This window comes from Equus quagga, chromosome 22, assembly GCF_021613505.1.
Source record: "Equus quagga isolate Etosha38 chromosome 22, UCLA_HA_Equagga_1.0, whole genome shotgun sequence".
NCBI classification, from domain to species: domain Eukaryota; kingdom Metazoa; phylum Chordata; class Mammalia; order Perissodactyla; family Equidae; genus Equus; species Equus quagga.
The window spans coordinates 24,150,277-24,165,520 of NC_060288.1; the positions used below are offsets into that span (position 1 = coordinate 24,150,277).

Genomic DNA, 15,244 nt, shown 5'->3' on the forward strand with positions numbered 1-15,244 from the left:
GTAAACATGGATCCCGCCCCCCACATTGAGTTAATTCACAAGTCCGTCACCTCACATTTCGCTTTTTGTTTGGTGAGAAGATTTAAATTGTACTCTCTTAGGAAATTTCAATTATGCAATACCCTGTTAACTATTGTTTATTTTTGTTTTCACTACATATATAAAATCTCCTGGCTTATGCCCTTGTGAAGATAGCTTTGAAAAACCTGTGACTTGTCCCCAGGCACATCCAGGACGCGTGGGGTACACACTTCATCACTCAGAAGAGATGCTCCACCTATGCCACAGAAACTTAGTCCTTAAATTTCCTGCAGATGTGGTATTCTGATTAAGTTTCCCATGTGTGTACCAGGGGAATATAGAATTTATTTGTTCTGGAGCTATAAATTTGGGTTGAATTTATCTCCTCAAAAGGTAGTAAATAATATATTTATTGAGAACAGAATGTAAATAGGGAGCTATTTACAGCAATGGACTTTTTACTGAATATTTGAGAGTCAGACAAAAAAGAGAGACTTGAGTCACCTGTGCCTGTCAGCCTCCCGGTCTCCTGGGCTTCTCTGTTACTTAACATTGATTCTCCATTCTTCTACCATGATTAGTTTTCTCTCAAGATGTTTGGTAGAGCCAGAGTGACCAGCCTGCCCCAGTTTTCCCAGGACTGTCCAGGTTTTAAAACAAAAATTCCCACATCTCCAAAACCTTCTCAGTCCCAGGAAGCCAGGACGCTTGGTCCCTGCAGGTGTAGCCTGGAATTCGGAAAGGGTTCTTGGCACCCCCTGGCCAGCAATCCTGTGTTTCCAGACATGTATACCCAGTATCGAGTGTTTTTCCCTCTTTTCCCTAACCTTAATTCTTTTGGCTATTTTTATTAGGAAAGCATCAACCGGGAGTAGATAAACCTGACCCAAAAACATGGAAGGCGAATTTTCGATGTGCCATGAACTCCTTGCCTGATATTGAAGAAGTCAAGGACAGAAGTATAAAGAAGGGAAACAATGCCTTCAGGGTGTACCGGATGCTGCCCTTATCTGAGCGACCTTCCAAGAAAGGTAGACCAAGATGTTTACTGACTAAACTGTGCTCACTCGGTATATACTACAGTGCCTTTCCCATTTCTTTATTTCCACATCTGTAGTCACACCAAGGATAGAACATCTGCTCACACTGTGGATGATCATTCTGCTTTACCTGGTTGGGGAAAATGAATCTCAGGTCCCCAAAGGCATTAGAAGAAGCATTTGGAGTTTTGACCACATACAGATTAAAGCAACAGGTTCATTGAGATTTTCAGAAAAACTGTAACGTAGGGAAACTGTTTCTCTGTATGGTCCTCATGAATTAATCCAGAACTATTTTTTCTTGCCACAGGAAAGAAACCAAAGACAGAAAAAGAAGACAGAGTTAAGCACATCAAGGTAATCTTTGGTTGTTCAGAGAGAAAGCCAGAGTTTTGACCATATTAATGATTCATATTCTGTCTCGTAAAAACAAGTAATGTGAGCTCTGCGAAGTATTTAATCTTTCTTCTTCTGCTATTGTGTTTTATGTGCTTTACATGTCTCCTCTTTGGCATGTACCCGCTTGCAGACTCAAGTACACATAGCCCCTGCTTCATCCAATTTCACTGAGCAATTTATGAATGAAGTCACAAGTTCACACCGAGCTTGACAGTCTCAGGCCTCCATCTGGTCCCCACAACTATTGCCAGCTGGTCACTTAGTTCCAGCTAAGCTCCAGCAACCAGCTACTATCTGATAACATTAAGTGTATTTTCAGGCTATTAAATATATTTTGAAGTATGTTACATATTATGTACTTAGATCAAAATGTTTTACCTATATTATATATATGTATTCCATGACAGGCCATTAGGTTGGGGACACAGTGGTCAGTTCAAGCACTTTATTAGTATGGTTCTCAGTAGTTTTTTTGTGCTCTGCTATACATAACTCCCAAAGGTTTCCCATAGGGATGAGTGTGTGTGTGTGCACGCATGTGTTTTGTGTGTGTGTGTGTGTGAGCTTTTCAGTAGGTTGTATAGTCTGAATCCCCTGCCATGTGAGGATCTTTGTGTATAGATTGGGTTACCCTTGTTAAATAGCCAGAGAATAGCCAGATAATCCTGTGCAAAATTGAGGATAAGCTTCAGTTGCCAAGCAAAGAACAGACACGATAGTCTCAGACTCGTAAAACCATCAGAGAGAAGATTGTCTTAAGGTTTACCGAGGTCTGTTTGCAGATGAAGAAACTGAAGCCAAGGTCACATGGTTATTTAGAACTGAACTTAAAGGAGATGCCAAGTATTCTGATTTCTAATCTAGAGTAACTGTTGAAGCAAAAACAAAACTGTCCAGACAGCACAATGTTTAAAAACAAGCCAGTTAGTCAAAATAGTTGGAAAAAATACAGCGAAATTTACTTCAGATGTAAGGTTAGACTTGTGATGGTAGTCAGAGTTTGAGGGAACACTTAGATAAATTGGTAAAGTCTCAGACATATTTACCTCAACAGTGGAAAATCAGTATTTTAAGTGGAGTGTTTCAGCAACAATAACCTCCAGTTTCACTTTCAATGTTCTTAGTTTGTGACTTATTTTATATACAGCGTAGTGTTAAGGCCTAATTTTGTTTTAACTTTTTATTGTGGAAAAATTTTATACACACAGGAAGAAGACACATGAGTAAGATTTATTCCATAGACCATTACTCCAATTTCAACATTAATCAGCTCGTGGTCAATTAATTTCATTAGCACCTCCACCCACTTCCTGACATCCAATATGAAATTACAGATATCCAACCAGTTTTGACTTACCAAACACAATTTCATGTGGTTCAGCTCATTATTTTGAAGCAAATTCCAAACGTCCTATCATTTCTTCCATAAATATTTTGTATATATCTTTAAAGATAGGCACTCTTTAAAAATAGCACAATATCATTATTGCATCTAAAAAAATTAACAGTAATTCCTGAGTATCATCAAATATCTGGTCACTGGTCAGATCTCCAGTTGTCTCATAAACGTTACAATTTTTGTACAGTCTGTTTACTTGAATCAAGAGCTGTATAAGGTCAATATTGTGTTTTTTGGATATATCTCTTATTTTTTTTATTAAGATTATGATAGTTAACAACCTTGTGAAATTACAGTTGTACATTATTATTAGTCATGTTGTAGGTACACCACTTCACCCTTAGTGCCCTCCCCCGACACCCCCTTTCCCCTGGTAACCACCGATCAGTTCCCTTTGTCTATATGTTAACTACCACCTATGAGTGGAGTCGTACAGAGTTCGTCTTTCTCTGTCTGGCTTATTTCACTCAACATAATACCCTCTCTCTTACTTTTTTTTAATCTATAGGTTTCCCCTACATCACTTTTTAAAAAGTTTATTTTTTCTTGCAATTGAAAAAACTTAGTTGTATGAAATTTCCCACATTTTGGATATTTTTAGGGCCTACATTTTGATTAGTATTGTTTAGGCAGAAAAGTACAGCTTACCCACAAATATGTGATAACTTCCCCACAAACAATTTGCTATAATCTTAAGCATGAGTATATTATACAGCATGTGGCTCAGTGCCTGGTACAGAACAGATCATTAACATGTATTGATCACTGAATAGATGCATGAGTATTTGTTGGCTAAATAGATGCATGAATAAATATAATACATGGAGTGGGAGTGTGGGTTTTGACATTAGAATGCAGACTCAATTTCATAATCTCAGTTAATGGAGAGATAAGAATGGAGTAACAGATGTTCACTTTTCAACAGACTTTGCTCAGACATATCCACCATACTCCACTGAACGTCAGGTGCCACTGAGTATCAGACGCACCATTATTGTATGTATCTCTAAGCAAGAAAAACTGATTACAGTGAGACCATGACACATAAATAATTATAAGGCACATCTTATTTCAAGGATGTGGAAATTTGAGGAAATATTCATCTTAGAATTGTTGACACGTGGTGTTCTTGTAAGTAAAGGACATCTTCAGTCACATCAGCAATGGCAATCACATGGCCTCTCCAATGGGCAAGTTATAAAAAGCACAGCCCTGGCTGGGGCTGGCCATATTGGCCCAGGGAAGCAAGAATTTTCCTCTTAGGTGCAATTGTGCGGGTCAAGTTCCAGCCCAGCAAAGTGTATGTTGTGAAATCCTTCTGTGATGAAGATATGGTCAATACCTGAAACTCATCCCTCAGAGGGACGTTATTCTTTCAGCAAAAGGCAGATGGTTCATCAGAAATAAGCACTGCCTAACTTCTGAATTTAAATCTACTTGCATTTGTCCTCCAGTGTAGCAGCAGAGCATAAATAAGGCCAGTGGGCTTCCCACATTCTGTAGCTCATGACTGCTCATGCCATAGTATTCACTTGATGTTTCTGTAGAATGTTTCATAGTTCAAGGACGTTGTCCTTACTGAGCTGTTAATACATGACTTTTTGTTGTATGTGAGAACCCCTCAGCTCTGAATTAATGTGTCCTGTGCGAATATGCAACTGGATGGACTGGGTAGTTTTCTTCCACTGAGAAGAGTTGTCTTGTGTGTAGTAACTAAGGACGAAAATTTGCTGTTGAAACAGGCTCTTCCCAATCTTCATTCACTTCAAGTTGAATTGAAGTTTTAACTAGTGAAGGATGTTTAGAACATGCAAGCCAACTGTCAGCATTTTTCTTGGGTCATTCACGCAATTTATCTCTATGCTGTATGTTCCCTCAGCACATAGCTTCCCTGAGACTGGGAGATGCAAAGCCCACTGGACACACAGTAGGTATAGCAATGCTGCCTCAGTATTCCCTGATGCTCTCTTTGTGAGTATATGCTGCTTACTCAGTGAGCTGTGTTTTACTTGAACTAGGCCTCACCTGTGTGGAGGTAAACAGCTAAGGAAATAAGAAGAAGAAACACAATAGTGAGCAGGACTAGACTGCACGTCATCAGTGCATATGTGTGTTTCAAAAAATGTCACAAGGCCAAGATCAGCTGTCAGCCTGAAAGTTTTGTTAGTGGAGAGACCTAGAGATGCCCTTAAATTTGGCTTCAAGTAGACTGGCTTTGTGTAGATGAGTTATGAGATTTCTGGGGGTGGAGGCTTGGGTTGGGAATAGGAAATGGTATTTTGGCCATTATATTTGGTCTCAAGAGACATCTAGACAAGGGGCTATCTCACAGGGATGAGACAGAATGGCCTTGAGTAGAGGGATGGGTGGTCCTTTGACTCAGGCCTACACCCAAACCACTCCGGCAAGTGTAGCTTTGAGACAACTCAAGGTATATTATTTTAGAGGTCTAAAGCAGGCAGCCCCTGCCCTGAATGCTCTCTTGTGTCAGTTTGCTTTCACCTAAAATCCCTTAAACTGTAGACCAAACCTTGGATTCTGTATTGACAAAATCATTCTTGGGTATAAATATTTGGCAGAGTAAATGCACCATGGAGGATCCTGAACCTAGGCACAATCTTTTTTTGCTTTTCTTGGGGCAAGATGAGAGGATTAGAAACTAAGACTACTTGATTGACACGAGAGCCTATGTGTAAAGTAAGGAAGGGAACAGAAAGACGAGGCTGGTTCCGGACTAACCAGGCCAGGTTATGGTACAGCAGGGCGGGATGGGGCCGGAGTGGGCACCATGGAGGACCAGGAGATGCTGTGGGAAGAGGTCGTTCGTGACCTGCACGATCTCTATGCACAGGTTCCATAGAGAACTGTTCGCCTCTTCTCTTAATTTCGGTTCCTTGCTTTTAAAAAAAGATTTTAGTTTAGGTTTAGATATTCCTATTCTAATCATTTTTTCAAAAACTTCAAGTGAGTATGGTGAAGATCTCAGTTGTTCTGCACCCTAGATGGAAACCTTTCAGGGAGACGCTAGCTGTATTTCGCCATACAGTTTACCATATTGTCCTTCTAGAGTGATGGTACCAATGAGATGGTTTACACTGAAGACTTGGAAATCAACAGGTTATTTCCGAAGTGAGGATGGGAGGAGTAAAACAGGGTTCAAACCAATCTGATGCAGCCTCCATTGGTAGAATACTGTTCCATTATAGAAGGGGTGCAGGATACAAGGTAGGGATGGGGGCAGTAAAATGGTGTTGAAAATAGTTGTGTCTCTATCCCCATTGGAATTAGCATAGGATACAGGGTTTGTTAAGACAGTAAGCGCTGGAATTGCACCCTGCTGCATGACCAGAGTCTGAGATAAGTTCTTGTATCTCCTTTGACTAAAAGTAGTGTGATCTCAGAAAATTAATTTAGTCTGAGTCATGGTTTTCGCAAGGGAAAAGTGATAAAAGTATCACTTGCCACTAATTAAACTGTAGATCATGTGAAACAGTTAGATGTCTTCAATTGAGAAATCAGAATAATTTAGGTTTTTAAATATATGCAAGTCTGACTACCTCATTACTTTCATAAGAAACCTAGTAGCAGAATGAGAGAAAAGTAACTTAAGAAAAGAAACCCATAGAATCAAATGTTCTGTAGTTAGTTCCTTTTGAGGGAATTGAGGAAAAGGCAGTGGAATGATGAAATGTGGGGCATGACTGGGGAGAGGGGGATGGGAAGGGGGCCATTGGGGAAGCCAGCAAGAAAGAAGGTGCCATCAGAAAGATCAAGGCTTGCAGCAACGTCAGACAGTTCGTGCTGTCAAGAGGGAGAAGAGTGGCCTTCCTGTTGGATGCCAGAGGATGGGACTGAGGGAAAGGGACATGAGGAACGGTCCTTGGATTTGGGAGAGCAGAGTTTTGTTGGCGACGTTAGATAATAGTGAGCATTTGTTTAGTAATAAGTGCCAGGTGCATATTTACCTTGTTTCGTCTTCACGTCATCCCTGTGACTTGGGTCCCATTACTGTCGTCAGTTTACAGCCATCTGCAGTGCCCTAAGAGAGGCTTAAAGAGGTTAAATAAAGTCATGCAACTAGGGACAGGCTTGCGGCCCAGGGCTGTGTGACTGCAAAGCCGGGCCTGTCTTACCATCCCTGGCAGCCAGGAGCTTGATTCTGCAAGTGGAGTGGCAGCGAGACCAGACTCTAACAAGGGCGTGGTGAGGAGGCCAAGGTGGGGAAGGCAGATGCTAGTTCAGAAGTTTGGCTCTAAAGGAGGAGAAAAGATGGTGACTCAAGTCACAGGCAAGTGAAGTTTTTTTCCAGAAACAACAGATTTCTTTGGAACTTGTAAAGAGGGGAAAATGCAAGATGCTGCAAGAGAAAGGGGTAAAACTTCTGCCCAGTGGGGCTGTCCCAGGCCCTTCCTGTGTTCGCCCTTTGGTGCATCTTGTCAACGCTGCAGTATGGGAGTTTTTAGAACTAAGCTGTACGGTGAAGTGATGTCTTTGAAGTCATGGTTAGCAAAGAGGGAGTTTGCCAGGTGGGATCATGAAGAAGGAGGTAATCGCCCCCTCCTTCCCTAAGATTTTTAAGAGGTTCATCATTGATTTCACATAGCACATAAAATAAATTGGTAAGAACACCCTGCATGCCTCAGAGGCGTCCACCACTCTGGATTTTTCAAAGCGCAGTCACATCTGCCTCATGTGGTCTTCTGTTCCCGTCTTGTGTTCTTTCCACTCCTCTTCCCTCCTGTCCATTTTGGTTTTCCCAGGAGGTGTCCTGTGTGGCTTTTTTGTCCGACTCAATTGCTGTCATAGATGCAAATGCAATCTTACCTTGGGGAGATGCTGTCTCATCAAAATGCTCAAAGTCAATATGTACCTCCAGACTGGCTCTCCCAGAGGTTGGCACTCTCAGAGACTGGAGAGTTCTAGTGCACTTGAATAAAGCAGAATCGAGAGCTGTACTAAGGAAAAGGAACTTGTTCTCATTGTTTCATTAGTCCAAACGTGTAGCCTCTCAGACTGCATGGGACATTCAGGCACTCGAAAGGCATTTATGTGAAGCCACGGGTGTGAGGTTGCTTGACTGGACTCCATCAGGAGAGAGAGGCTTCAGCTGTGAGTCTGGCCCATGTTATCGGCCAGGCACCCAGCGCAGGATGCTCAAGTGGCCAGAGTCCTGGGCAAACCATATCTGAGAAGAATTCATCCACAACATCCTCTGGGTTCCTGCTCTTGGGCCAATGGTTAAGGCAGAGCTTCTCCTTGGAAATAATTGTGAGAGGGGTGCCATGATTCCTCCCGTAGAGGGAAAGCCAAGAGTTGACTCTTGTGAGCACTCCCTCCCTCAGAGAAGGAAGACTTGGAATCTAGGCAGCTCCGTACCTTGATAGACAGTTATGCAGCTCTCCTGAACCCCAAAGCTATTGTCCGCAGGTGTAAGCGTTTCAGAAAGGCAAGCCAGATGTGCTGGTACCGTTTTCTTGAAGGAAAATGAAAGAAAGCAGATACCTAGCAGTATACTCTCTGCAGAAATTGCTTTTTTTAGCTCCTGGCTGTTTTAAAGAAGTAGGAAATGCATTTGGGAGATGAACATGACCCTAGCATTAAAGAAAGTAGACAGAGGGTAGAATTTAAGCTAAGAAAAGGGAGGGAAAAGGAAGTGTTCTCAATTCTTTTTTCTTTTCTTCTTCCTAGCAAGAACCAGTTGAGTCATCTTTGGGGCTTAGTAATGGAGTAAGTGATCTTTCTCCTGAGTATGCGGTCCTGACTTCAGCTATAAAAAATGAAGTGGATAGTACGGTGAACATCATAGGTAAACTGTTTTGACGTCTCATTTCTTATACACATGAGGAGCCCCCTGTGGTCGAAAATCTGTAAAACATGGTCTGAAATAACAGTCAGTGGGAGGAGGTCTTGGAACCATCTCAAAATGCAAGTTCCAGCTCCCAGATCTTAGGGCTGAAAAATAAAGACCTTTGAAGATCAGATAAAGGAACTTTTAGTTGGGTCAGCCTCAAGAAAAGTGACTTCTCAGGGGAGTCCAAATAGATGAAAAAAATTTTTTCCCCCAGTGACTAATGATTAGTGGTTCTCAATCTTTCAATAATTGGTCACATGGACAAAAGTGTTATTTCTTTCACTTGGGAACAAGGAAAGGGAAGATATCTTCATGAGTCCTCTCAGTGCCTGCTCCATGGCAGACCTGCCACACAGGTGGCCCACATCTTACAGATGAAGAAACTGAGGCACAGAGCCATGTTGTTAAAAGGCATACTTTGATTCCACAAAGATTTGTGTGCACCTTCTGCATCCTAGACCCAGTACCATGAGCAGGAAATAGATTGGGGAAGAAGGAAGGCCATGGAAGGAGATGGTAAACAAGTAAAGCCACAGATAATGACAGCATTACCGTTGGGGACAAATGCTGCAAAAGAAAAGAACCAAGAGTTGAGAGAGAATAATCAGGGTCTGGATTTAGATTGGAGGCCTCTTGGAGGAGCGACGTTTCTCCTGAAGCCAGTGGGTGAGGCGGGGCAGCGTGGGGTAGGCAGCAGAACATGGACCCCGACGTAGGAAGACCCTTGGAGGACTAGAACGAAGGCCAGTGTGGCTGAGCATAGTGAGCATGGGGACAGCCGCATGAGGGTCCCCTCAGAGAAGGAGGCAGGGCGGGGTCGTGGGGGCCTTTTCAGGCCGTGGGAAGGAGGTTGGGTTTCATTCCCAAACTGCTAGAGGGTGTGTTTCAAAGGAAATTTTTTTTAATTGAAGTATAACAGACAGTAAAGTGCACAGGTGTTTTACACACACACGCACACATAATGTAAACACCTCTTAGAGACTTTTAGGCAGGAGGGTGGCGAGTGTGAATGACATCTCAATAAAGGCCCGTTGGGATGCTGTGGTGACTGGATGGTGGGGGCTCTGTGCAAGAGGGCAGGCCTAGCCCCAGAATCCAGTACTGGGCCTTCTTTGCCCTTAGGTCCCTTTTGGTCCATTAAACTTTGCTCCATTTTGTCAACAGTCAGGGCTTCTGAGGCTGGTAAGAACCAGAGAGATCAACCAGAGCGACAAGAGCAGGCCTCATGTCCTGGTCCCTTCATTTCTGGATTCTCAGTTGAGTATGGACAGGAGGTGGCAGCCACTGCAGACATCAGTCACCCCTCCTTCCCCTTGGTTTTGGAATTTGGGAAGTAGAATCCTGTAGCAGGGACTCCCGGGAACGTTGAAGTCTTCGGCAGGGTGCGGTGTGGAGAGGGAATGAAGCAGATGTTGAGTGACAGCTATATCTCAGGACAGGTGCATCCTTGCCTTCCTCCCAGTGCTCAGGTCTACACCAGCACTTTAGGATAGAGGCCGTTGGGTTGGTCCCACAGTTGTTTCTGAGCTGAGAGAGGTCTTCGAGATGGAGCATTCTTCTCACTTCCCCTCTGGGGCCAGGGGACTTGCCTGACCAGAAGCCCAGCTCTCCTCGCTCCTGGACCCTTTTTTCCAAGGCCCCGTGCTGCTTCCCCACCCTCCTGGGTCCATCTTCCCTTCCTCTGCAGGCAGTCCCTGGAAAGCCTGTGCCCATCAAGCCTTTTAGAAAACGGAAGATGTTCGCCCAATCTCCAGGCACTTTTTCTTAAGATTCAGCTTTATTTTGAGTGTGCTGGTTGGTTTTTGGAGCTCCCCTACATTTATGAGGTGAATTCAGCCCCAGATAAAATGCCAAACAAAAGCCAGAATTGTACTGGAATTTTCTTTACTTTTTAAAAACATTTCGATTGAGTCTTCAGTATGTGAATTCTCCATTGGGTGATTGTCCTTTGTCCTTCTGTATGGTTGCTGCTATAATAAAATAAGAAGGGCTGGCAGTAAAATGAGTTTGAAAAACTCTTTCTAATTTGTTGGTGGCCCTTATGAAGGTATGTCAATTATATATGAAGTGGATCCATACAAGTATTTTAAAGAAATGGGTAGTTTGTGGTCTTTGCTAACAATGGCACCACCTCAGATTTTAAACTCTTCTCAGAGCTTTAGTCCACACTCTCCCATGTGACCGTTAATTAGCTATTAATTAGTCTTTGTGATTTGTGGGTAGAGATGAGAAACAGGGATTCTGATTCCAAGGCCACTGTGGAATTTGAGAGATGCTCTTTCTGTCTCTCTTTACCTTTTAAAAGTGCTTTATTTAAAAATGACCTCGTTTCTTGCTCTTGGTTCATTTGGTCCTAAACCCAGAGTTCATTCCGGTTTTCTATGTAGGCACCCAGATGAAAGCTTCAGGGTGTTCTCAATCTACTTTCATAAGCATTGTGTTATAAGATTAAAGTTGGGAGCTGGAATGAGTACTTAATAGGATAGTATTTTTTCATCTCATCTGCTGGCTTTCTAGGGAAATAGACTGCAAATCAATAACTTCATCCAGTGGAGGCCAGCCACGCAGGACGTTATTATTCTGGCTGTTTTCTAAGCGAATCCAGTAAGGGTGTAAAACGTGAAATGTACTGTTGCCCTGACAAATGAACTCTTGCTGATTGCTGCTGTTTTACTTTTATCTTTTGCCACAAATCATAGCAGGAAAGCACGCGCACACACATGCGCGCACTCACAGTTGGCAGCGGGCTGCGTCCTCATCTTACCCTTTTGTCCATAACAGCTGACTGTCCTTCCAGATGTAGCTAGCTGTGCACACTTAAGAGGAGTGTGGCGTCCCATTACTTAAGACGTATCGTTTATGTTCCGTCTCTCCTGTGTGTTAAATGCACAGGTTAGCACCCCCAAGGAGTGATCCCTGCTTTCCCTTTAAGGGGAGGGAGAAAAACCTCCTTATTTTTATTTTTGCTTTTCTTTAGCATTGCATTGTTTTGTGTGTGTGGCGACTTCTGTTTTTAGGAAGCGGAAGAAGCCAGCAACATGTTGGATTGTTCTGACAATACCCCGCTGGCCTCTTGCCCAGGCTAGCAATGCTTCGGCTGAGCTGCATTGCAATCATCTCCAGGCCAGTGTAAAATGTTTGCAGGTGCGAACATTCTGTCTGACTAGCCTAGGCAGGGCTCTATAACCCCATTGTGTTTCTTGATAAAAGGTAACCCCACCCTTCCATAAAGCAAGGATTGCTATGAAACAAGGGAGGCTGTTCATGACTCTGAAGACAGTCAAACAATCCTTAGTGAGAAGACATATAGCAACTAGGAAATAATGTGATTTTGCCTTGATTTCAGCTGCCCAAAGTGAACTTTATAGGATGTACTTTTTAATTAATCGCTTCCAAGTTTGACTGACTTTATCTAAAGTAAACCTTGAGTAGCTTTTTTAGCCAAGCTTGGAAACTTGAGTATCAACAGGGAGGGCTCAAAGAACAGAACAGATTCGCAACTTAGAGACCAACTTTAGGGTTCCCACGAGGGCCTCATGGTTCTAACTCAAGATCGGCAGCCTCTGGCACCAGAATTCATAGTGATTTGGGGATGGCCAAGGGCGACGCTAGGCTATAGAACTATGTTTTCATCTTTTTCCACCCCATTGTTCCTTGTTCTTTTTGCCATTTTTCCTGATACTTAAGATATGAAAAATCCCACCTATAGGATAAGAAGCAGCTTTGGGATGCGTCTTTAAATGGAAGGCTCCCCTCTTAAGAAGGAACCAGTGAGGGTCTTCCATGCTCGTTCTCGGTGGGCTGTCTGTTGTGCCCCTTCTCCTGGGAGGGCTGAGCTGTTCACCCCTCAGGAGCAGGGGCCAGAGACAAGGCATCCGATTTTATCAGGACCCCTAGGAAACTCTTAGCAATGTGAAACTCCATGTGAGATGTGAACCAAGGTGTCACACTATACCCACGCACAGAATCGAGAATACGTCCTATTTTTCTTCGGTGAAGTGGGCCTTGGAAAGCCAGGCACAGAGGTGAGGCTGCGTGGGATGTGCTGCCGGTCACTGTGTGCCACCGGGAGCCCTCGGCAGTGGAGTTTGGCTGTTGTTTTCTCAACCTTAAGAAGTTTTTATTCACTCTAGAAACCTGCCATCTTTTTATGAGGCTTATTTACTTTGCTACTCCCCCCCCTTGTCTCCTCCACCTCATTTATAATTAAGCATCAAATCTTCCTGTCTTCCCTCATCGTATTTCTTAAATCCGTGCCCTCTTTCTGTTTCCGATACTCGCAGTCGCCTTTGCTCTTGCCTGAGCTCTGATTCCATTCCACCCCTTCTCCATTCATTCTCCACTCACAATGATTTTTTTTAAAAATGTACAGTCATGTCACCATTGCCCCAGCGCAAAGACCCGAATCTCCTTCGTGTCCCCGGGGTCCTGGTGACCTGGCCCCTGTGCGCCTCTTTTACTTGTTTTTGAACTTGAATTATGCTGAACAACTTGACTTCCGTGTGCCTATTCAGAGAGAAAGCAAGGTTGTTTGTGGGTTTTGTCTTGGGAGCAGCCACTAAGACTGTGTTGACACAGCACAGGAAGAAAGGGACGTTTGGTGGTTCCACTGGTCAGTGTGAGCTGCCAACCCAAGGAGTCTTACTCAGAATTCTGCCTCCCGACTGTTGACCCTTGAGACATATTGATGACCTCTACTGAGTTTTTATTGGGACACATTATTTGCTGCCCTTTCTAGTAGCGTGTGATGCTGTCTTCTCGTGGAGTGAAGAGAATATACTTTGCCAATCACAGTCTTACTTCACCTTGCACCTGTGTCAACCTGTTGCAGTCAGAGCCATCAACCTGGCCCGTGCAAGGACAGAACTCTGTTCTCTGAAATCACTAATCCCATAGAGACTGTCTCTTCCACCATCGCTCTTGAGCACCGAAATAAACCATAACCATATTTTATTTAACAAAAAATAAAGTGAGGAGGGCTGGCCCCGTGGCCGAGTGGTTGACGTTCCACATGCTGTGCTTCAGCAGCCTGGGTTCGTGGGTTTGGATCCTGGGCATGGACCTACTCCACTCATCAGCTGTGCTGTGGAGGCACACCACGTACAAAGTAGAGGAAGACTGGCAAAGATGTTAGCTCAGGGCTGATGTTCCTCAAGCAAAAAAGAGAGAAAGATTGGCAGCAGATGTTAACTCAGAGCAAATCTTCCTCATAAGAAAAAAAAGGAAAAAAGCACACTGGATTAGAAGTTAAAAGACTTGGGTTCTAGACCTAGTCCTGCAGTCTTTTTATTTGCCACAAGATCTTGGGCAAACCCCTGACCGTCTCTGAGACTCAGTTTCCTCATATATAAAACGGAAATAGTAATACTGATCCTGCCTACCTCACAGGGTTCTTGTGAGGATCAAATGAGTGTAGCGGAAAAATCACTGTGTGGTTAGGAGGTGTAAAATAATATTATGGCTGTGATATTATCAAAATCATGCTAAACTCTATTTGAGGAAGAGAAGTGGCATCCATCTGTGCTGTGTCTTCAGGGCTGGTGTTCAAACTTTCAGATAGGGTCGAGAAGGAATTTCTCTCCATGGTACCATGCGGATGGTCTAATTTTATACGCCCCACTAATAAGCTTTATTCTTGACCTTGCAGCTACCTGGGTGACATTGGCAATTCACTGGGACTCTCTGGGTTTTAGCTTTTTGCAGCTGTAAAGTGGTAGCACCAACCCGCCTTTCCATTTTGAATAGTCTCTGCTTTTAGACCTTTCTCTGAAGCCTGGGGCACCTGCCTTCTCAGGTGGGGCCCTCCATTAGGTCAACAGTTGTTCACAAAGTAAGAATGACCTTTTAAGGAATCCAACCGGTCCTTCAGTAACCAGCCATGAATAATATTGTCGTACTTCTCAGCAACTGGGGCTAGATAAAATTACATTCCTGTGGGTGACTCTTTTCCTAATGTGCTGACCTTAATAAGCTGGAGAAGCTTACTGGATTTCCAGCGCCTCCAACCATTTGAGGATTTCCTTGGCGCCCGATATAGAACTGTTGAAAAGCAATTTCATTATTGGTTAGGAGCCCGGAGTCTCATAAGGTGAGATTTGAAAGTTTTTATCCTGAGAGGGGCTTAGAAAGCCACGAGTAGCTCAGTTTGGACCCCATGAACTCTTCTCTTAGGGAGGCCGTATCGTGTACTCAGCTCAGTACTTGAGCTGAGCTTTGGGATCAGAGAAAGCTGAATTTGAGTCCTGGTTCTGCCACTTACTGGCTGTCTGACCTTGAATTAGTTATTTAACTCTCCATGATGCCTTTCCTCGTGTCTCAAATGGGAGTGATAATTGTACCTTCCTGTGGGGTTGTGAGGTCTTATAGCTGGTCTCATGGTGGGAAGAGCAAAGATCAGCGCTCAGTGGATGTTAGGTTTGTTACTCTTATTTATCCATCAGGATACTGCTGCCACGTCTGACCCTCTTTGTTGTAGCAGACGGCTGAAAGGTTGCTGTTCTGTGTCTTTTCAGTGGTCAGGAGTCAGTGTTGCTG

At 43.5% G+C, this 15,244-nt stretch overlaps 1 protein-coding gene across 3 annotated transcripts in view; it reads left to right on the forward strand.

The window, feature by feature from the left end:
• IRF2 (interferon regulatory factor 2) overlaps positions 1-15,244 on the forward strand; it is an 85,141-nt gene that overhangs the window by 55,632 nt on the left and 14,265 nt on the right. For all 3 annotated transcript variants that reach the window (XM_046648572.1, XM_046648571.1, XM_046648573.1), the window contains 3 exons: positions 876-1,052; positions 1,372-1,418; positions 8,548-8,665. In XM_046648572.1, coding sequence (XP_046504528.1) covers positions 876-1,052; positions 1,372-1,418; positions 8,548-8,665 — 342 coding nt within the window. The remainder of the gene's footprint in view (positions 1-875; positions 1,053-1,371; positions 1,419-8,547; positions 8,666-15,244) is intronic.